Source organism: Apus apus, chromosome 6 (genome assembly GCF_020740795.1).
Source record: "Apus apus isolate bApuApu2 chromosome 6, bApuApu2.pri.cur, whole genome shotgun sequence".
Taxonomy (NCBI): Eukaryota; Metazoa; Chordata; class Aves; order Apodiformes; family Apodidae; genus Apus; species Apus apus.
The window spans coordinates 10,029,088-10,051,004 of record NC_067287.1 but is presented as its reverse complement, the minus strand read 5'-3'; the positions used below and the strand labels follow the sequence as shown (position 1 = coordinate 10,051,004).

Here is a 21,917-nt window from a genome sequence, read left to right as displayed (position 1 = left end):
TGGAACGGGTTGTCCCGGGAAGCTGGGGATGCCCCTTCCCTGCACACGCTCAAGGGCAGGTTGGATGGGGCTCTGAGCAGCCTGGCCTAGTGGGGGGTTGGAACTAGATGACTTTAAGGTCTCTTTCAAACCCAGCCCTTCTGGGATTCTGGGAATGCAGTGCTGGCAGGGGGAATGCAGAGTGCTATGCAGTGGAGCCTCCTGCACAGTGGTGTAGGACAATAGCCTTGTGCATGTGAGGCAAGGCAGCACTGGGCAGTGCAGGGTGATGCAGCTCAGTGCAGGGTGATGCAGCCCAGTGCAGGGTGATGCAGTGCAGGGTGATGCAGTGCACCTCAGTGCAGGGTGATGCAGTGCAGGGTGATGCAGTGCAGGGTGATGCAGTGCAGGGTGATGCAGTGCACCTCAGTGCAGGGTGATGCAGTGCAGGGTGATGCAGTGCAGTGCAGTCTCGCTGGTCCCATGCAGTGCAGTGGGGAGCTGTGCATCATGTTGCTGCATGAGACTGGATGCACCCTGCAGGGCTCTGGCTGGCTTGCTGCTATCAAAGCCAGTTTCAGGTTGGGGTGCCAGGCCCCCAGCTCAGCAGGGCCCCTCATTCTTTCCCCAAGACTGAGCTCCTTGTCCCTGGGAGTCCTGCACCTTGAGGAATCTGCTCCAGGCCATGGGTGTGAAGTCCTACTGCCTCTAGAAGCAAAGATGCTCCTGTGGCCAGCCTGCTGTGGCCAACCCATCCCAGCACCCATCTCCAGGGCTGGGATTTCATTTTTTTTATACACATTACAGCCTTTTTCCAGCTTTTTAGGCCACAAACCCTGCAGAACAGAGTACCACCAAGTTTCTAGTACAGAAACTAGTGAAGAAACTTCTACCATCAGGGATAAAAACTGCCTGGGATTTCGTAGTGCCTCATCTTGCAGCTGCTGCTGCTTTCCAAGGAATTCCATTACAATGAGGAACGTGGTGTGTCCAAGCTCACCCAAACCCCTCTGGCTGCTGCAGTGCTTCCACAGCACAGAACAGCACCCAAAAAAATCAGAGAAGGGAGAAAAGCATCTTCACCTTTTCACAGGAGTGAGTTAAACTCCGCTTTGATTGAAGTGGAAATTTACACAGGGAGCTTATCTGAAGGGTTGCAGGAGCTCCTGCTGTGAAGAGCAGGATTTTTTTACATTGCCACCTCCAGCTACCATAAGCACCTCTCCCCTTCACCGGCCTTGGGAACATCCCAGCAGGGATTTAAGACATGCTGGCAGCTATTTGCAGCACAGATCTCCTTTGCACCATGGCAGAACAAGTTCACCTGGAGTCCACGTGCACAAATCTGCCACGCAAATAATACAACGAAACAATTTTGTCTTCTAAGCTTTTTCAGCTTCTCACTATTTATGGCATCACTGTAAGACAAAGACACTCAAATGTGAAGTAACACGTCCACTGGAAGTGTGTTTCTTTGTGTAAACAAATCAGTGAGACAACGTAGCTGTTTGAAACTGCTTTTATTAGAAGCACGTGTATATGGCTGATATCTGGTCTCTCACTGTAATTAGGTGCACAGCATGCAGAGATGTGCTAATGTCTTTATGTGCTTTATAGAGCTCTAAAAATTTTCAAATGGCTTAAGCTTGCTAACTCTAGGTGGTTCTGCAAATTTGTAATTCTGCTGAAGGGTTAATGTTTCAATACTGACAAGAAGAAATTAAAAGTCCCTCATTACTGTCTTTAAAATTGCCAAAGCAATGGCTTTGTATGTGGAAGAGGGATGTACACAATGTGAGGGACCATAGAAAATGTCCCTATAGGCATACATATGTATATATATATATATATATATATAGGAATATAGGAATAAAAGATATACAGAAATATAGGATATATGGGAATTTATACCTAAGGACTAACAGAGTCTGCCCCAAGAGCATAATGGGGGGGGAAAACAATGAAAGCAAAGTGCATGCTTGTTTCTGTAGGGCTCTTAGCACCAACAAATCTGAGTGGATGGCTCAGAATGACTGAAAACTCTGCTGGCCAGAGAGGTTATGGTCCAACACTGAGTGCTTTAAATAAAAGCTCACAGGCAGCCAGCCACTTGATGCTTTAGGGGGAGTATTGGAAATAGGAAGATGTATAGACCTATCTACACCTCCTGCTTCAGGCCATGGGTGAAGCAGAGCAGGTCCTTCTCCTACCACTCCCCTCTGCCCTGTGTAGGAAGAGGTCAGGGCTGTTCCTGCCTACACCTCCCCATAACTGAATCTGAAATGTGAGTATTGAAAGTACATGTTCTAAAATATTTGCTTATTCTGGCCTCATTGTGTTGATAAATCTTCAAATTATTTAAACACACAGCTAGAGAAATAAGCACTTAAGAAACCTAGATACAAATGAGAATCAAGAAGTGTCCTGCTAACTCCTACACGTAAAAGGCACTAGAAGTTTTCCAGACTATTAAAAATGTTTTTTGAAAGTGATAAGGTATTCAGGATATGCCTGAATGTCATTAAATATGACAAACATTGATGGATTCGTCACATCATCAACCACGCTGTCAAACAGGTCAAAAGGATCTACTGGGTTTTTTGGTGGTGGGGTTCTTAGTCCTCTTCTCCCAGCACAGTACTGCCCAGTGAGGACCCGAGCCAAGTACATGTATCTTCTGTTGTTCTTGTCTGGTCTGGAATAAGTATCCCTAGCAGAGTAACTTGCATTAACAGCAAAGTAGGTTCCATTTCCAATTGCTGCAGCTGTTTGGAAAGACAATGTTTTCAAATATAGGCAGTGTTGTTATTTCCAGAAGAATCTCTAAACCCCCCCCTCCTTTTTTTTTTTCCCCCCACTCTGTGAAAGCTATAAATTTGATTAGAGTTTAAACAGCAAATTCTATTAATAATTCTTTGTATCAGAATCAAATACGAATCTGCATAGATGCCAGATAAGTGTCAACACTCAGGTTTTGACTGTCCTTTTCTAAGGGAAAAAGGGCTCCTCTCTCTGTTAAGCCTTGCTGCTTAGTCTGCAATCCATCAAATTGCAAATCTTCAGAGCCTTTTCAACTTAAAATGACTATATGATTGTAATTACAGTTTTCTAGTTACGCTTCACAGTTAGATGTTAGAGGAATCATGGTTTTTCGTCTGAATTATTTTTTTTCTGACAATGGTACAAAGCTGTTTGGGCCAGGCAGGTCCTTCCTATCTGATCTCTGGATATTTTTCTATGGCTACTCAGCCTGATGAAGGGAAGTGTGCCATTCCTCTCATAAATCCTGGCTGAGATAGAGAGGTGGATGTCAAGATTCCCAGGCAGAGAGAGGACATGGGCATCTAGGGCTCTTGCTTCTCAAGTAAATCCAACCTCCTGGCACGACTGAAGAGCAGGAAAGTGAAACTACATCTCTAGTCATGTTTTTAAAATAAACAGTGGCTGCCATTTCTATCTGTACATGGCCTGATATATTTTTTTTGTGTGTTTGGCTTCATTTTCTCAAGAACAGACCAACATAAGTACCTCTAGAGGATCCAGACAGGGAAATGTCTACTTTTGGATCCAGACTGCACTGAAGTATCGACTAGATGTGAGTCAAGCTGCCTGGCTCTCTCGGGATCAAGTCAGCCCTAGGCATGTACAATTGTGTCTTAAGGAAGGAAACATTAAGAACAGAAATTAAGGACTTCTGAAGTAAAGTTGCAGGACCTCTAAGACCAACTGGCACCTCAATTCAGCCCAGGTTCCAGTTCTTTGGTTCCCTTCCTTCATCTTTGAATGCTACCAAATAATAAACATGACATGACTGTACTGGAGGAGCGGGACAAAACAATCTATGAACTAATGAAGAAAGTCTTTCTGCTAAATATTTAATAGTTATCCCTAGCAACTATTAAAGGGGAAGAGTTAATTAATGAATTTCAACTGATTTCATTTACATAAAAATGGTAAGGGAGTGGGATCTTCTGATTGGTTCTGCTGTCCTTATCTTTGGAGGCAACAGGAGAAGCATCTGCACCTCTACTATCTGCCTTTGTCTAAGAAGTGGGGAGATACCAGCAGCTAGCAGCTGGTATCTCAGCTGAAGATGTTGAACAGCAGCCCTTGTTCCTTTCTGTAGGCAGATCACACAAAACATATCTCAAAAGCTGCCCAGGCTTGATTTCAGAGTAGGTGAGCTTCTTCTCATACTCCCTAGATGGTGGTGTTCATCAACAAGGGATTAACTGAACAAGTTCATTCCTCTGTCCTCATAGATTCCTCTGTCCTCATAGATTATGCTTCGGAGTTTATAATTTTTTTTCTCCAACTTGATGTTGTGCTGCCAGCACTATAAAATTGACATTCCCTAGCACAGGTTGAGGAAATTAAATGCTTTGGTTAATGACTCACCATTCTTTCCAGCAAACGCACGATTAAATCCATTGTAGTTGATGTTGCTCAATGAGGATGCAGTTGTCCCATGAAATAGCATCCTCTCATTATTTTCATTTTTGTTCTTTGCACAGAGAGATATTTTTTTTATTTGGTATGTCTGCCAAAGGTAGGGATTTTGCATTCTTTCAATCTGCAAAGTCACAAAATAGAACTATGTTTCTACTGGTCGGGATCAACATTTATCATGGCAGGAAAGCTTTAAAACCAAACTGAAAGAATGACAGTAATTTTCACTGTGCCCTCTTAGTGTGGGGCTTGGGTTGGGGAACTGAATACACAAGCCTCCTGAAAAATTAGAAACTAAAGTAGCTTACAAGAGCTTTTCAAGCTTGGTAACTTTTGGTATACATTTGTCTTGCCTGCCACCCCAGGTACACAGGCAAACACAGTAGGGATGCTTTGTCATTTTTAGAAACAGGCTGTTGTACCACTGCTAGAGCCAACAATGTCAGGTGCCTTCTTGTACATCCTCACCATCCTTACTGATGATTTGCCCACCAAAGGGTAGATTGCAATAAAAGCATTACATTGAATTTAAGTTTCTCTGCTAGGTCTCAGCTTGGAAGTCACAATTACTTCCTATCCTATGCAGCTTTGCAACTATGTAAAAATAATTTGCTGAGAGGATTGGTGTTGCTGCCTCCCCGTGTCAACAGTGTGAAGATAGCTCAGGGGGAAACCAGCTGCATATCTGCATCCACATATAATCTTACAGGCATTGCTGCAACAGCTTTCCATTTTCAATTGAAAAAGACTTGGTGTCATTACCTGACTTTTTCCAGTGTACACTAATATTTTGTCCTATTTGTGTCTTGGTGACCATAGTCATTAAACCTCATGATGGAAGAAATTTTTTCAAACACATATTCTCTTCGTTTCATTGTATTTTCTCTTATTTGTTGCTCCTCCTGATTCTGAATAATTCCATCTTTTCCCTGGCAATTCAATCTCTGTGCTCTGTGTTGCAGACTTTTCATTGAGCAGAATAAAATCTTGACACTTTGGCTAAAACCAACACTCCAGCCTAGCCTGAAAGGCTCTGGGGCTGACAGGGAAGAAGTAGTAAAATTGTAAAAAAGGTGTATGGCCAGTCTGTAACAAGTCAGTATTTTCCTTTGCATTCTGAATGTGTTTGCTCATGCTTCCCTTTCAATATAGAACTTCCTGATTGGAATTACTACATTAACTAATGATCCCCACATTAATTGAATGTGGAGTCAGCTCAGAGACAGATGATCACTAGTTTTGTGTTGGCAGAAGGCAGACATGGCAGGGCAACTCTTAGGAAATTGGATTTGATTTATATCCACCCTGTACTACAGTGCTGGAGAGACAAATGAATGGTGTATTTGGTTGCAGAGACCTTAACAAACCTTTAGAAAGTATACTAATGTTTTTAGCCCAAGAATTCACTCTTTTTCCCCTATAGGATTTCACCTTCTCTATGACCATGGTGGGACAGCTTTTCCGAAATTGTCTCTCAACTTCCAGATATTCCTGACATGATGGCTGGAGATTCACCAGTTTGACCCGTTCCTCTTTCATGTCTTCCCAATGCATAGGGAGCTCTATTGCCTGCTTGTCTGCAAAACAGAGATAGCATCATTAGCATGGTATCATCAGATACCTGGAGCTCAGTTTTGTAGACATGTCCCACAAACCAACTGCATATAGAGGGCTGAGAGGAAAGTACCCTACACAATACTTCATTGCAAGAATACCCTCTCCCTTCAACACCTCACTGCCTTTGTGATGCACTGTAAAAAGCTTTGCATTTTCTCCAGTCTAATTATCCCTATAGCAGTATCAAACAAAAAAAAAAAAGTTGGAAAACCACAGAAGAATTTTATGCACTCTTCATACACCACTTCCTTTGTCAGACTTAAGCATTAAAATCATGCTCACTAGTCTCATGGGTGAGGATAATGTTTTTATTTACAATACCTGTTCTGATTTCAGTCCTATCTGTCACTAATCATGGAAAAATAACAAGAAAGGAGGGAAGAGGGGGAGGGGGCGGGAAAGGAAGGGGAATAAAAGAGAAAAAAACCCTACAAAATAGCTTACTACTTTGGAATAGCCAAGTTTGCATTTATCAGAATTACCATTCAATAATCACCATTAAGGGTTTTTTTATTAAGAAAGCTGTAATTTACCTTCATTCTTTGGCACACGTTGAATGTTGATAGTTTTCCCTTGGTCATCAGTAGCCTGTAGACTATTCAGATCCACCTTGTAGTTGCTGTTGTTAATTTTGACAGCAAGATGTGGTTTTTTAGCTATTTTGGCATCCTCCAGCTGCATATTTGTCAGTTTATCAAAAGTAACAAAGCTGCCATTGCTTCCAGGATACCTCCATTCGACCAGGTTAAAAGCAAGTTCTGCCTTGGATTGTTCTTCTTCAGTATCCCTAATGTTTTGGATCATTTTTTGAACTTCCCCAGAAACAAACCAGACGTCCTTGCTAATACCAGAAATTTTAATCAAGGGAGGGGAAAGTGTATTTTCAAACTGAATTTTAACATCCTTTCTTTTCTGGAGATCTGCCAAGGTGTCAATATGGCTGTCATCAAAATCTTCGATTAGCTCATCTGAAATACTGTTTTCAAACTGTTCCTTTGAAATTAATTCATTTATCCAGGACTCTGTTTCATCCACTTTTTTTTTGCTTTCTCCACAAATTTGAAATGTAGCTAAATCAACTTTCTTCTTCAAAGCCTTGGGCTTTTTCTTCTCAGTGGGTTGGATTCTGCGCAAAAAACGAGCTGTCAAGAAATATATATTCATTATTAGTTTGAAATAAAAGACCATTAGCTTCATGTGCCCGTACACACGGAAAACTTACATCTAACTTGAGACAACTGTGATTTTTTTGTGGATGAATCTGAATCTTTTCTCTTCTTCATGCTGGAGTAAAAGTCTCTGAGCATAGCTCTCTGGAAGACTATGATTTTAATTTGTTTCAGGTTCCGTACTGATCTTTGGTTTGCAAATTCCACTATGGCATCCAACATGTCATCGGCTACGTTTGCTGGATTCAGTCCTCCTTGACCTAAACAAAAATAAAAGGCATGTACCAGTGAACAGCACTTAAAGCAAGGCAGCATCTAGAAAACAGAGAGCACATCCCCAGCTCATACAGACTGGTGTCCCTCCCTCCTCCCCCATTTTGCTTTCAGGCCAAAGCCCCAGGCTTAATCTCAGCTTTACACCTAAGCCTGTGAGCTCCAGGAGCTGACACCCTACACAGACCTGGGAAGACCTTCTGGGATTCACCCCCTGTGTACTTTGAGGTTCCAGGAAACACTTCAGCCTTAGCCTCCCCCTGATGTTTTTTAACCCACATGTCATTAACTCTATCCCCCAGCTTTAAACCGGGTGCCAAAGTAAAACCAACCAAAAGCAGCAGAGGATTTTGACACAAGCCTGCAGTGCATTTTGACATGCAAGCAGGAACACCACGCCCAAAATAATTGCTCTCATTCCCCTACAACAAGCCCGAAGTGCAGCCCGAGGCTTATCCTGAAATATTGGTGGGATCCCCAGCAATTTCAGCCACTGCATCCCTTGGACAGCCGTCGTGACAACAGCATGCAGGTGCTGTTGGCAGGCCAGGGGATCTGCCATAACCATCACTGTGGAGTCCAAACACTGACCCACACACCAGCCCCTACCCTAACCTGGCACAGTGAGCAAGGACCAGCTCATGATTTATTTTTCTGGTGATGAGGAGCCTTGGTCTGAGAAGGACACCCTGCTTTCTTCAAGCCCTGCTCCCCAGGCTAGCCAGAAGCTTCAGCCAAGGAAGCTAGGCTGCCTCTAGCCCTCCCCTGGAGCAGATAGGCTCTATAAAAGGTGTAAACTACAGGTACCCAGCCCACAATTTCTATAGCCAAGGTTTTGGTCTCAGGACAATTCCAGCTTCCTCCTCCTCCAAACCCCAACTCCAGCCCTTCTGTGTGGCTGAAAGCCCAAGGCAAAGGTCTACGGGAAGTTTGAAGAAAGGTGCAGGGTGACCAGGAGACACACAGTCTGTTTTGGGGAAGAATGTCTTTTATGGAACAATACCTTTTCTTTAGCTGTTCTTGCTCAAATCAATATTGACTGTAATATTTATACTTTTAGAAAAAAATCAGGATTTTTGAAGTGTGAAGGCAGTGTTTCAACTGACCACAACAAACTTTCACAAATCACAGAGCTTCTTGTACAAGCCTACTCTTACCCATACCAGAGGTATTAACTTTGTCCCAGTTTCTGAACTACCCACATCACAGCCCTCATCACTGTCCCAAGACAACGCAAACCTGTTCCAATTGCTGGGAAGGTGACAGATGTGTACATCCTTAGCTCACACTCCCTAAGCACTTTGGAGACCAGGCTCTTCACGTTGCCATTGTAAATCACGTGGATGATTTTACTGCACAACAGTTTCCCACCATGTGTAGTAATAAAGCCACTTTGACACTGCTCAGCTGGAACACAGAAGATAAAGAAGACACATAATTTTCAAAGTGGCTACCCATTCTGATAAGAAAACTGGTTGTATTGATGCTAGAAGAAAAGTGCAAAAACTGGAAAGAAATCCACAGGGAGCCTATTATCCTGGGTTTAGTTGTTTGCAGTTCTTTCTGTAAATAATTCTGACTGCAGAATTTCTTTGAAAAAAGTAATTCAAGTAATCGTGTGTTTTCTGATTTCCCAAGATCTTAGCTACAATGAGGTTTTCCTATTGAGTACAACTTCAGAATTTCTGCTGAATTTAAATACAGCTCACTTTTATTTAAAAGCATGCCAATAGAATGCTCACAATTAATTTAGATGAGAAATCCCTTCTTATGACAATTATTCCTCGAAAGCTCAAACTCTTATTCTGCAGAAAAGCTGAATGGTTAAAATAATACCACTAAGATAATGACCAGCTGATCTAAGAGCTGTGCTATGGAATCTGTAAGAAGACATTTGTGTTTTTTCAGAGCTCTAATGTTTGATTACAAACACCTGGAAACAGGAGTCATATTGTGGGGATGAATAGACTGAAGAACATGGGGTTACATACCACTTCACTGGTCACAAAGGTAACAACTGATTGCAAGAGGTTCTGCATGCACTGAGATCAGGCTGATAAATGGGGACAGCCTGAATGGCCAAAGGCTGGGAAAAATATCCTCAAAACTCCATCTTCTGAGTTAACTTCTGGATTTAGAGCAGGAACATTTTGTTTATGCACGCAGAATGTGTTTCTTTCTCTGCTCTTAGAGGCCAACCACAGTGAGTTGGGACTTTCCTGCTCTACTGGTTTGGCAAAATGCAGATTAGAGAAGAACTTGTGATCAGGGTGATAAGCAGAGTTACACGATTTCAATAAAAAATAATAATGTATTTTTGAATGTAAGCCCAGATCTGCTATTAGCTTTTAAAAGCCAGTCCTGCATGGGCTTACACCAAAAGAAGGTCTTCCACCACTCTGTTCAGTTTCCAAACTTCAGCTCTCCTGTATCTGACAATAGATGAGCTTAAAAATTATGTTCAAGTCAATGGGACTGTTTCTGGTCTTAAATCAGGAACACTCTTGAGTAATTTCAGGGCCAAAGAACTTAAAGTACATTAATTTCCCAGTGTCAGAAAACTGTATCCATCTCCTGTCCAGTTGTGAAACAAAAAACTTTCAAAGTAGGTGTCAAAACAACAACAGGACTTTTCGAAATTCCTAAAAGTGAAAGCTATTTTTTCAGCTAAAATAATTATACCATCAGAGTACAGAATAATAAAACAATTTTAAGTTTTCAGAGAGAACAGCAAAAAAAGATTTTTATTAAACAAAACAGTATGTTTTAACATACCATATTGAGCACATTCATCTTCTACCTGGGAACCTGCAGCATCCATGATTGCTTTGAAGACCCCTTAAATGATACAAGAAAAGCATATGCAGTCATTAAGTCAACTTAGCTATTCTACTCAAAACTCTACACAACTTCTGAACTCTACAAATACCCCAAATTCTCACATAACAAAGTGCAAAACCTTGCCAGTTCCCTTAAGTACCCTCCATGACACACTGCACTGGCTGCAAAGAGAACATTGCTTTTATTCTTGATTAGAAATCATTACAAATAACTCCTATTTCATTGTTTTACCAGCCAATAGCATGCTCCTCACCAAACTCTCTGCTTTGAATTGTATCATGTGATGCCTTTCATGCTTGCATTTCACAATGTCACCAAAGAATCCTCTGTATCTTACAGCTCAATTTACTTAGCCAGGGCTTTGCCTTACAGTGAGACATATCGGGACAAGAGCAGTTTTTCAGAATTTTGATCTAAAAATTCCCTTTTATTTAAGCATTTTTGTCATCTGGTCAGCTACCTTCTGTTTGAGTAGTTTAGAAACTAAGTGAACTACTCAGGACATATAAAAAACCTTTTTAAGATCTACTCCCCAACTAATCACAACTCTCTCATCTGAAAAATACTTAATTAAAGTTTCTCACATGGACAATTCTTTCCCCTACCCCTTTTAAAAGCTAGCACAAAATTATCACTGCAGAACTAGGTATTTAATTCAATACCTGATTTGGCATCAAATTTTTCATTTGCTATGTTTACAATAACATCTGTATCTTCCTTGGTAATATCTCCATTAGCTACTTGAAGCTTAATGGGACCAATCCGCATTTTATGAACTCCCACTACTTCAGTTGGAACAGGCCTCATGGAACCTGCAAGGGAAAGAAAAATACCTTAAACCACTTCTTCTCTAGTTTTGGATATTATTCTTTTCCACTGATGGAAACTCCAACTTATAATTTTAAGGAGCATGGTCTGGATCAGTCTGATGGCCCTAGAGAGCCTCTGCCTTTCTCTTTACTCCGCTTCTGAAAGCAAGAGGATGCAGTATCCTTCCTGTTTCAGTCCTGTGAAAGTGAAACCATTTCTATTCCTGTAAATCAGGCAATATACATTCAGAAAGGACTTATGGGGTTACCTGACCTGACCAGGTTTGTAACAGTTTTCTGAATTAACTTGTACAAGAAATGGGATAGCCAGCCTAAGCATTGCCAGTCACGGAGATCCCTCCACCACACTTTTATAAAGTATTTCATCTTTACCTTCGCAGATAGAAAACTATTCCTTATGTCTAGTCTAAACTTATCTAACTCATATTTTATTGCACACTCTTAACTTCATCTGACTGATACAGCAACTGAGAAGAAAGAGCTATATATTCTTGGGAATTAGCCTTTACTGTTGATGCTGCTCACTGGTTTGCTTGTGCTAGTGTCACACTACTGTCAATTAATGGAAAGAAAACAATCCATTAAGTTTATCTCTGTGTAAAATATTGAAGGTACAGAAACACGTGTTATGTATGGATTGTTTGGCAAAGTGATACCAAGTTCTTAAACCCTTTGGAAAGGACAAACCAATGGTTCTCCTACCTGGATATTCTCTTCCATGTGATAAAACTGGCCTCAGCAAGAGATAAAAGTGTCCTCAACAAAAAAAACTTCCTCTTTAAGATTTTCACAAATTGATTTTAAGAATGCCAGTCCATTAGGAGGAAAAAGAAAAAAGCTCTTTGTCTTATGACATGTCATTTGTTTCCTGTACATATAAAACCACTCTACAGAATTTACCTTCTTCCCCGTGTCCCACTTCCTGCCCCTCCCTACACAACTTACCTGCCCTTGCTGCTGTAGCATCACAACTTTCAGCTATCCTGTGTCCTAGTTCAATGGTGAAAGCCTAAGAAGAGAAAAAAGGTACCAAAATGGTATATCAGAGTTTATATACTGAATATTTTTATAATTAACAGTCATAGCTCTTGCTGAGCCATCTGATGCACTTTAGAGTCATGCTTAGTAGTCACTAATGACAGTGGAAGCCCCAGGATGGTCCATGTCCTATAGATACTGTCTTTGTGTTTCCAGAACTCCTGTCACAAGATGAGTGAGCACCTACAGGTGCCTCACAGGCAGTGAGGCCAATTTTGTCTTCAGCTTATGCTTGCGGAGAGTTTATATTTCAGAGAGACTGAATGAGACACTGGAGAGACATCCCACCATCACCAGCCCACAGCAATAAGGAAGTGCTAAATTATCCCCTTAAGAAAGCAATAAAACTAAACTATGTTGCTAAGGTATAACTAGAGCAGCATGTAACAGACAGCATTGTCCTGAGAAGAACTACCTCAATGTTACCCATATCCGTTGGATACAAGCAAAAATTAACTTCCTGGAGAGTCTTCCGAGTGTGAGTACGACTAAACTCGAAGACCATATCAAACATTAGCTTAGAAACAATGTATTTAGGAAATCCAAATCCTCCAGTTCCAATAGCTGGGAAAGTGATCGATTTCAGTCCAAGTTCTTCCGTTTTCTTCAAGCAGAAATTGATTATATCTTTTAGGGTCTGTAAAACAGAGCAGGTATCTTTAAGAAAGGCATAATCTATTATTAGTTCCACAAAGACTATGCTGGTATGAGAAAAAGCTGTTAGTGCCATCAAGGCATCTTTAAGGTCACTCCAACAGAAGTAAATCTAACCTAACTATTTAAATCCTGAAGCATCAGGATAGGATTCCAAATAAATCTGTTTTCAGAAGATTTTCTATTTTGTTTTTTAATAATTTAAATATACCTTCAAGGCCTGTCCTCTTTCTCCATCCCAGAGAGGCAGTATGGCATGAAGCACGGACTTGCAGGTCAGAGCACATCCGCTGGTGCAGACCACACTTCCTCGAGCAGCTTCCTGCCTTTCTTTTTCTAGGTCAAACTCCCATTGGAGTGCAATTCCAGCCTTTTCCAGCACGGCTTTGCAAAGAGGTCCCACACCAAACTTCAGATCTTTGCCAACACTGTTGACAATAACATCCGTCTGCAACAAAATGACAGTGAGAATACCTATAGCCAGACTGCAAGTTAAAATATGCATGGAGACAAATAGCACTACCAAAGGAGTGCACAGCATGAAAAACAGGATTGCCAGTGGGGAAATAACCTGGTTTTCAGCACAGCTTCTGCATACTGAGTACTCCTGGGCTTGTAGGAAACCAACAGTAGGCAGCATCAGACCCCCTGTGACTACCAACACCAGGGGTGTCTATGTGTGAGCAGGTCACTGGAGGCAAGGCTGTGACTCACTTCATCCTGAGCAGATGCCAACATCTGGGAAGGTGAAATAAGCCCAGCCTCTGTAGCTTGCCTCCTCCCCTCTCCACAGACCCAGCCTTTCCTCTGTTTCCTTGTGAAGAATGGCTGCAGTATTGCTCCTTCTTCTCTAGCATCTCCACTAGATGCATTGTACAAGGTACACATAATGCAGAAAGTTTAATGTCCCTTTCCTCCTTTTCAGTGAAGTGGGATTGTCTATACCTCACAGACCAAGATCAGAAGCAGCACCTCACAGACCAAAACAAGGTGAAGGGAGGTTGATGTGCTCTTATAAAGTGAAACAGGTAAAGACTTGAAGTCTGGTGTTTGATTAGCTTTCTTCCACTGGAGACATCTGAATTACCATTTCAAATGTGTGTCATATTGAGGTTTTTTTTACACCTAGTACTGCTTTTTATTGGAACAGGCTTTTACAGGCACCAAAATGTCAACTGAACCAACTGATGCTGAAACAATAGGACAATAATAATAATAATTTAGGGAGATTTTTCAACTCCAGAAGTATAAAGGCTGTTGATAAAGACAGATTTATCAAGATGCACTTCGCATCACTGAAGAACATAATGTAAGGGAAAGAAAGTATGTCAGAGGTGCAAGTTGAGCCTTGATGGTCTAGATGAGTAAAAGTTAAACACTTCGTTAGCAAAAAGAATGAAAACATAAGGAAAAAATAAGTAGAGTCAATTCTAGACTTTAGCAAAAGAATCTAAACTAAGCATGCATTCTTCTATGGGGTTGCTTTCCTAGAATCCAGTAGCTTTTTCACAGACTGTGTCTTTAATCCATCCAAAGAGAAGGGAACTAAAAAAATAGGCTACATCTTCCCGGTTTGCCTGACTCACAACAGCAGCCCAGACAAGTGCTGAATTCCTGTAATATCCAACCTAGACAGCTACAGATCATATAAATGCTTCCAGAAAGTACTGTAGCATTTCTATTTTAGGAAGAAAAAGCAAGCTGTTCTACGTGTTGACCTTAGATCTGGAGAATTAATAAAAACTAGGTGGGAATGAAACATCCTGAAACCCACAGCTGCCCTCTAGAAACTGCTGCAGTGCCAGTTCCCATCCTGAAATCCATCAGTTTTGCAACTTGCATCCTTGTTTAGCTCACACACAGCCATTGTTCCCTAAAGTAGCAATTGCCTTGTAAACCAGTGTAACTTTTCTACTTAAAAGTTTGAAATCTTCACATCATGTTAAAGATGAAGCAGAAAGTAACCTACCGTGGCTTCCTGGATGTTTTTCTCCTCTACTCGGATACAAAGTCCTTCATTTGTTGTAACCACCTGCAGATCCTCCTGGCTTTCTTTCATCTTGCAGCTCTCTGAGCGGGGCATCCTCAGTATCACGGAGAATGATTTAGCTGTAAACACTCTTTTTACGGTCTCGCTCAGAACCTGAACTACTTCTTCCACATCATCCACGAGATGAACCTCCTTCAAGCTGCTGTCCAACTTGGATTCTTCCAAGGTCTCCTTGATGGAGGATACAATTGAATGTGTACAGGTCTGCAGTGGGAAGCCAAAAATCCCTCCGCTTACAGCGGGCAGAGCAATGGAGCGGTAATTGTATGTTTCAGCCAGCTGTAGACTTTTCTTCACTGTAGCTTTTATCAAGGACAAGCAATCCTCTGGTTCATGCTTCACCCACCTGGGCCCAACAGCATGAATGACACTCTTGCAGGGCAGCTTCCCAGCGCCCGTGATAACTACACAGCCAGGCTGCAAACGCCCGTTCTTCCTCACCAGCTCGTTGCACTCCTCTTGCAGCTCTGGGCCAGCTGCTTCTGACAGTGCCTCAGCAGAACCACTGATGTGTTGCAAGTCTTCATTAGATGGACAGACCACAACATCAACTGGGTAATTACATAAGTTACCTTTATACACTGCCACTATAACCCCATCTGGCAGCACTACCTCATGGTAGAGCTTTCTTTTCTCTTTATTACCAACTGCTTCACCCTTCTGTTGTTGTTGTTCTTCCAGCCTAATCAAACAGTTAAACTTCTGCTTTGCCTCAAGAACATGTGAATCTTTCCTCTCAGTGAAGAAGTTTTTAGCTCCTGGTTTATCGATTGTCACATTTTTTGAGTGAAGGGATGACAGAATTTTTTCAAACATGGTTACTGCTTTTGACACTTCTGCTCTTGGTCCACCCAGAAAAATACATGGTGTCTTGGTGTCAAAACATACTGTCACACCTTTCTTCCTCAAGTCAAGATAAACATTAGATTTTTTCTCCTCTACAAACTGCACGGCAATCGCTGACTTAGCTGGGATTACTTTTTCCACTTGTATGTTCCTATCTAGGAAATTACTAAATTTCTGATAAACCTTTTTTACAGTCTTAGATAAGCCAGTAATAATAATTTTATTTTCTTTTCCAACAGGTCCATCAATGACTAGACTTTCCTGGGAAGAATTGTGCTTCTTAAGCGAGGAGGCAAGAAGGTTCTTCCACTCCTCCTTTTTAATGACCTCATCGTCCCCCACGTCAATGCACATATATTCTAAGCCTGTCTTTATTTGCTTTTCTGCTTCCAAAATATCCTTGGAGGTATTTCCAAATAGCATCACAGTATCATTCCGCAGACTATTACGCTCATAAAAAGCATTAATATTTTTCCCAGTGAATAACAACTCTGACATTGCTTTATTATCTACAACCTGTAGATAGTTGAGAACATGGAGATCAACTGTAACTAAAGTATGTGGTATGTTCAATACCTTTTCCAGTAAGTCAGCTTTGACGACATATACCTCTGCAGGCAATCCACGCAACTGAACAGTTTTTTTTGTGTCATCATAAAAGATCTTCAAGCACGGATACTCTTGGCGAATTTTCTCTTCCAGCCCAGCATTTTGCAGAACAGCATACTGCCCTGGCACCACTGGCACAGAAATTTCTATGCTTTGGTTCTCTCTTTCAGTCTCCTTCATGGTGTTTTCCATCCATTCCCTCACGACTTTCTCTGCTCTGTCCACTGCTGCTCTGTTGCCTGCAATCACCACCGTCTCCTCAGGAAGGTCAGTTATGAGCAGAGCAACATCCTTCTCCAGACTCTTTCTCACATCTTCCCAACCCACTGAACCTACTCTACACTTTATAGCCACGTAATGTGACATGAGACGTGAGAACTCAGCAGAGGCAGCTTGCTTCCATGTCTTGATCAACTGAACCACTGGCTTTTTCAGCTCAGGAAGAGGTAACGAGGGGCACAGTGTAACTTCTGGGTGGGCACAGTCCTTCTGTGGCCATTTTAGCTCGCAATGGCAAACTGCCATCTCCTGGTTTATGTCTTGGATCAGGTTAGCCTGCCTTTGTAAAAACTGCCAGACATGTGGATCTAGTGGCACCCCAACAGGGTCTGGCATCTTGAGAGGGGGTCTTTCTTTTCCATAGAGGACTGTTCCCAGGGAAGGGTAATACGGATGCACAGAAATCTGTCTCTCTTCCAGTAAATGCTGCTTTTCCAAGACAGTGTTTAGATCTAAAAGTTAGCACATACAGAGCCAAACACACATATCATTAACTTCAAATCAAGCAAATTACTCTGTTCTTAGAACTATTATATTAAATGAAATAACTTTTTTTTTTATTTGAAAGAGCTATTTTTATGACTTTTTGACAAGATAAAAGGCTTAGCTCCAACTAGTTTTGTAAATAGGCTTGTGCTTATATTTACCTGTACAGCTTGCTCTCATTTCCTAAGGAAACCCCACCAGGGTGCAAGGGCCTTATCAAGTTACTACTGTGAAATGCTTCTTACTCTCAACTTAAAATAAAACTCTTTGTGCCAGTGCATTTTTACTTTATTTTTGAGGGGTTGCATTTTCAGTTGGAATGGACAAAGGAAAGGAATTATAATGTTGGGACTTAAAACCACGTTACAATGATCAAAAGTACCTATTAACTTAATGGACAACATACTCTAAAGCAAATTCTGAGAGTCAGAAGAAAAAAAAATCACCTGGCAGATATATTAAACTAAAAGTAAAGGAATTTACTAAGCCAGGAGTCTCCTAACAGAGATATTTACCATATAATGCCTCCTCTCCCTGCAAGTACAATCCCTGTTGTATTGCAGATAAAAACCTCTGTAAATGCAGAAAAAAACATCAGTGGGAACCACCCATACATAAAGCAGATATTAAAATGACCCTTTGGTAGTATGAAAAACAGAGAGATTCTGAAACTCTAGCCATGCAGCAGTAATTCTAAATCCAGAGCACTTCCCAGGAACTGGACAGTGTTGCTGGCTTAGGCAACAGCAAGCCAGGCTCCTCCTAAAGCCCCAGATCAGGATAAGTTTCTGTCAGGTGCTCTTTGGTCAGGTGAAGGGCAGCATTACCTTTGTGATCATGGAAAGTAACGATGGCCGAGTTCTCCTCAGGGAAGAGCTGGACATTTGACACAGACTTCCCTCCACTCCGCCCACTCTCGAAGTACATGGTGATGTAGTCTGTGGAAATGTTGGCTGGGAGGTTTTCAGCCTTGATGCTCTGGGTCAATTCAAGAAGCCTGGCACTAATTTTTAGTTGCCTAACTCTTTTGTGCTGTGAACATTTTTTGACAAACTCTTCAGTATCTGTAAATGGAAAAGCAGTACAAGCTGACTATGTTTTCCAGTGTTGTTATCAGGCCCAGCTATCACTTCTGGCAGAGAAATGAGCTGAGTCTACTTCTCCCTCTGTTTGGGGCAAAACTGTCTTTGGTGCCAGAAAACGAACTCTGTTGTGACAAACAGGGAAAACACACACAGCCAATGTTACTCTCTGCTGTTCACTACCACTATGTCTCTGTTGGCCCCTTAATGATCTTGTATAAACTAAACACTTCTCACTGTTTCACTGTCTTCTCACAGGGTGATTTTAAATACTTCAATAATTTGCAGAACTCATCTTCACAGTCAGTCCACTACTACTTCTACATCTAACCCAAAATAAGAGAGGCAATGAGACCTTCTCATCAATTTCAATTAATGAAGGTGCCACAATTTTCTACTTTCAGCATAACATTTGGAATCTCAGGCATTTTCATGGAGCTTACATCTTTCTTGAAGGAATTACAGTGCAGGTAATTTTTAAAAACTGGATCTCTGTTGGAAGAGGAATCAAGCTCTGAAAGCTATTACTCCTACATATGCATGGAAATAAACAATGGTATTAATCCTGTCTTACCAATCCTTTTTTTAAAAGTAGCTACAGCAACATTTAGCTCAGGTATCTCTTCCACAGTGAAGTCATCATCTGACAGGCCGCTGATGTTCTCCAACAGGATAATGAAGTATTCTGAATTGCATCCCATGTTTTCAAACACCACCGAAGGTGAGGTCTCTGCAGACTCTTCTGCAATGTTCTCTGCAGTGCCAGGCTCCTCCTGGTGTTCACTGCTTGGAACAGAACTCTCTGCATTCTGCAAGGCTTCTGCATCATCTTCAACAGAAAGAGAAATAAGCAGCATGACATATCAGTGCACTTTTCCTGGAATAAACATATTTTGCTCACCCTTTCTCTCCTTTCCTTTCCCATGAAAAGAGATCATCTAATCAATCAAATACTGCAGGGAATATCCTTGGACATGCTGGAAACCAAAACAGCCCAGGTGTGACATTCTTCAGGGCTGCAAGCAGCTTCTGTGGTGGCACAAAAATAGCCATAAGAAAACAAGTCCAAGGTCACTGGTATGTCTCTGAATTGGAGACATACATAAAATACAATAAAACCCATTGAGATAATAAACCACAGCTGCTCAGGTTGGTAAGGGCCGTGAGAGGCTCTGCAATCCCTGCAACTGTTTCTTAACCTGGGTGTAAACAAGTTTGAACATAGCTGGGGACATCCACAGGCAACACAGCAAATCAGTAACTCAGTGTGACTGGATGCAGAGCCTCCTGATGACCACCGTGCCCTGCCACCAGTGCAGCACCACAGTGCTGAAGGACCCATCTCCACAGAAGGCTGGCAGGGATCCTGGCATTCACCACCCTCAGTGAACACCTCCAGGGCTGTGGCAGAGGACAGGTGCAACTGAGGAGGGAGGAGCTGTACACCTGCCTGGGGATGGGGTGGGGTCAAGGTCTCAGCTTGCTTTTGCTCAAGAACATCCAAAAATCCCTCAATCCTAGGGCAGCAACCAACAGCCCCAAGGAGGAAGACAGAGAGGCAGCACGGGAAGGCTGGAACAGGAGGCAGCACTGACAGGCTGGCTCTGCCTCTGCTCCAGGGTTTACCAGCTCTACTAAGGTACAACAACTGATACCAAACCCATAACACGCACAGAAGACAGCTGCTTTGGAAGGCCTGTCAGCATAAGCCCAACAAGAGGCAAACAAAACAAATAACTGTAGAAGCCATATTATTTCTGAATCTCTGACAGGAACCATCTGCGCCACTACATCCCGTGAATTACAAAAAAACCAAAACTGAAAGCTGGGCTGACCCAATGAAGGGATGAAAAGCAGCAGCTGAAGATTTTCAAGGTCCTCACTAGCACAACTCAAAAAAAAAAAGAAAAGTAGATGACAACTTGGGAGTACCTAATTTTGAAAGGAGAAAAAACACCCAAAATGGCACCAAACAAGACTTCATACAGAAACTCCATCTATACAGTCTACATTACCCCTGGCCAGACATCTTTCCCTCTGTCACCTGAATCAGGCTGCCAAACTCAGAAACTTTCAGCACAATGCCCCAACAAACTGGAGCTGTGTGTGGAGAAAAGCACCAGGGTTTTCATTTCCTGAAAAATCAGCACACAGAACAATGGACAACATTTTACCTTTTGTTTGAAGGTCGCTTGTGGCATCCAGACCCTAAAATAAAATTAAAGCAAAATATCAGTGAGTGATTTGACACTCTCACCACTATTTCAAAGCTCTGGTTGGGATTACAGTTGTTATTCACCTTTGTGGGAACTGATTTTTCTGGAAATGTGTTCTCTTCAGCAGCTACTGCTCCTTCAGGGTCTGTGACAATCAACTCCAATTCTTTTCCTCCCACATCCAGCCTGTGACACTGTTTCTGAAGAACTCGTTGCCTCACTAAACGAAACAAACCAAAAACCTCAGTGGCGATTTGAACAGAAACACAACTTGAAATTGCACAGCGTTTTTCCACCATTACATGAGGACACACACACTGTCCCACAAAATGAAAGAGCTTTAAACTCATGAAGTGAAACCAGCAGGCACAAGGCTTGCCTCCTGAAAATAAGTGGCAGAACAGCAGAGGATACCATTTCTGAAAACAAAACCAACCGAAAAAAAAAAAACAAAAACAACAACAAACCACCAGAGATGCAAAGCAAAGCTCTACCACACAAATCCTTGCCAGTGCCCACAGCACTGGGCGGGGGCTGCAGCACGGGGGTCCCAGTACCAGCCCCACACCTTGCACACTCTCTTCCAGCCAGTACCAAAACGGTTTGTGTGCCTTGCACTTACCAGCTGAGCGAGTCAGCAACTGGGAAGCATGTTAAGGAAAGAAAAACAAAAAAGGTGTGTGTATATGTATATATATATATATATATGTTTATCCACATACATGTACCTGCAGGTATATGTATACATTTAACAACAGCAGCTAAATCCCTGTCACCTTGCAGCAAGTTCACAGAAATACACACACGTTATCTCCCGTTCCGACCCCGACCTGTAGCTGCGGGGGGATCGGAGGGAGGGGCTGCTTCCAGAAGGTGCCGAAAGAGCCGAGAAGCCCCGCATCCTTTGCTGGGCCAGCAGTGCGTCCAAGAAAGTGAAAACGAAAGCGCAAGAAAACACCCAGGGCAGAGAAGGGGAGGGGGGCGATGCCGGAGCAGGTGCGGCGGTCAGCAGGGAGGGAAGGGGCCGCGGTGCCCCGCAGAGCCGGCACAGCCTGCAGGGGCTGGAGAGCCGCGCGGCTGCGGGGCTGCGGGGCACGGCGGCCTGGGCAGCGCCGGGGAACGGCTGGATTTACTGCTGCAAAGGATCTTTTTTGCAAGCCAAACGAGTCAATGCTTCTCACACGCTAACGGGTTCCCTGGCCCCTCCGCCCCGGGCAGGGGAGCCGCCCCCGGGACCCCCCGGAACCCCCCGGGACCCCCGCCCCGCCCCGGCGCTCACCCTCGGGCTGCGCGAAGCAGACGAGGACCTGCCCGTCCCCGCTGCCGGGCTGCAGCTCGCACTCGCCGCCGCCCGATCGCTTCTGGCTCTGGAAGTAGCAGAGCAGCTTCTTGCCGAGGGCAGGCGGCGGCCCGGCGGCGCCCCAGGGGCCGCGCACCAGGAGCGGGCAGCGCTGCGGCCGCTGCCCCGCCATGGCCGCTCGGCCCGCACCGCCTTTCGG

At 42.9% G+C, this 21,917-nt stretch overlaps 1 protein-coding gene across 1 annotated transcript; it reads right to left on the bottom strand.

Moving 5' to 3' along the window:
- Window positions 1-1,484: 1,484 nt before the first annotated feature.
- On the bottom strand, window positions 1,485-21,917 carry LOC127386158 (protein mono-ADP-ribosyltransferase PARP14-like). Its single transcript, XM_051622751.1, has 16 exons — window positions 21,698-21,917; window positions 20,502-20,638; window positions 20,377-20,410; window positions 18,777-19,031; window positions 17,948-18,184; window positions 14,820-17,086; window positions 13,062-13,298; window positions 12,612-12,833; window positions 12,104-12,167; window positions 10,991-11,140; window positions 10,263-10,325; window positions 7,268-7,474; window positions 6,579-7,187; window positions 5,860-6,005; window positions 4,378-4,552; window positions 1,485-2,744 (listed from the first exon to the last, which is right to left on the bottom strand). Exons 1-16 carry the CDS (start codon window positions 21,888-21,890, stop codon window positions 2,449-2,451), a joined length of 5,292 nt encoding a protein of 1,763 aa, XP_051478711.1. The 5' UTR covers window positions 21,891-21,917; the 3' UTR covers window positions 1,485-2,448.

Coding starts and splice junctions, on each gene's coding strand:
- LOC127386158 (XM_051622751.1), bottom strand. CDS start 21,890: ATGGCGGGGCAGCGGCCGCAGCGCTGCCCGCTCCTGGTGCGCGGCCCC. Junction 19,032..20,376: donor AAGCGACCTTCAAACAAAAG/GTAAAATGTTGT, acceptor TTTCTGTTGAAG/ATGATGCAGAAGCCTTGCAG. Junction 17,087..17,947: donor TACTTTCCATGATCACAAAG/GTAATGCTGCCC, acceptor GCTAACTTTTAG/ATCTAAACACTGTCTTGGAA.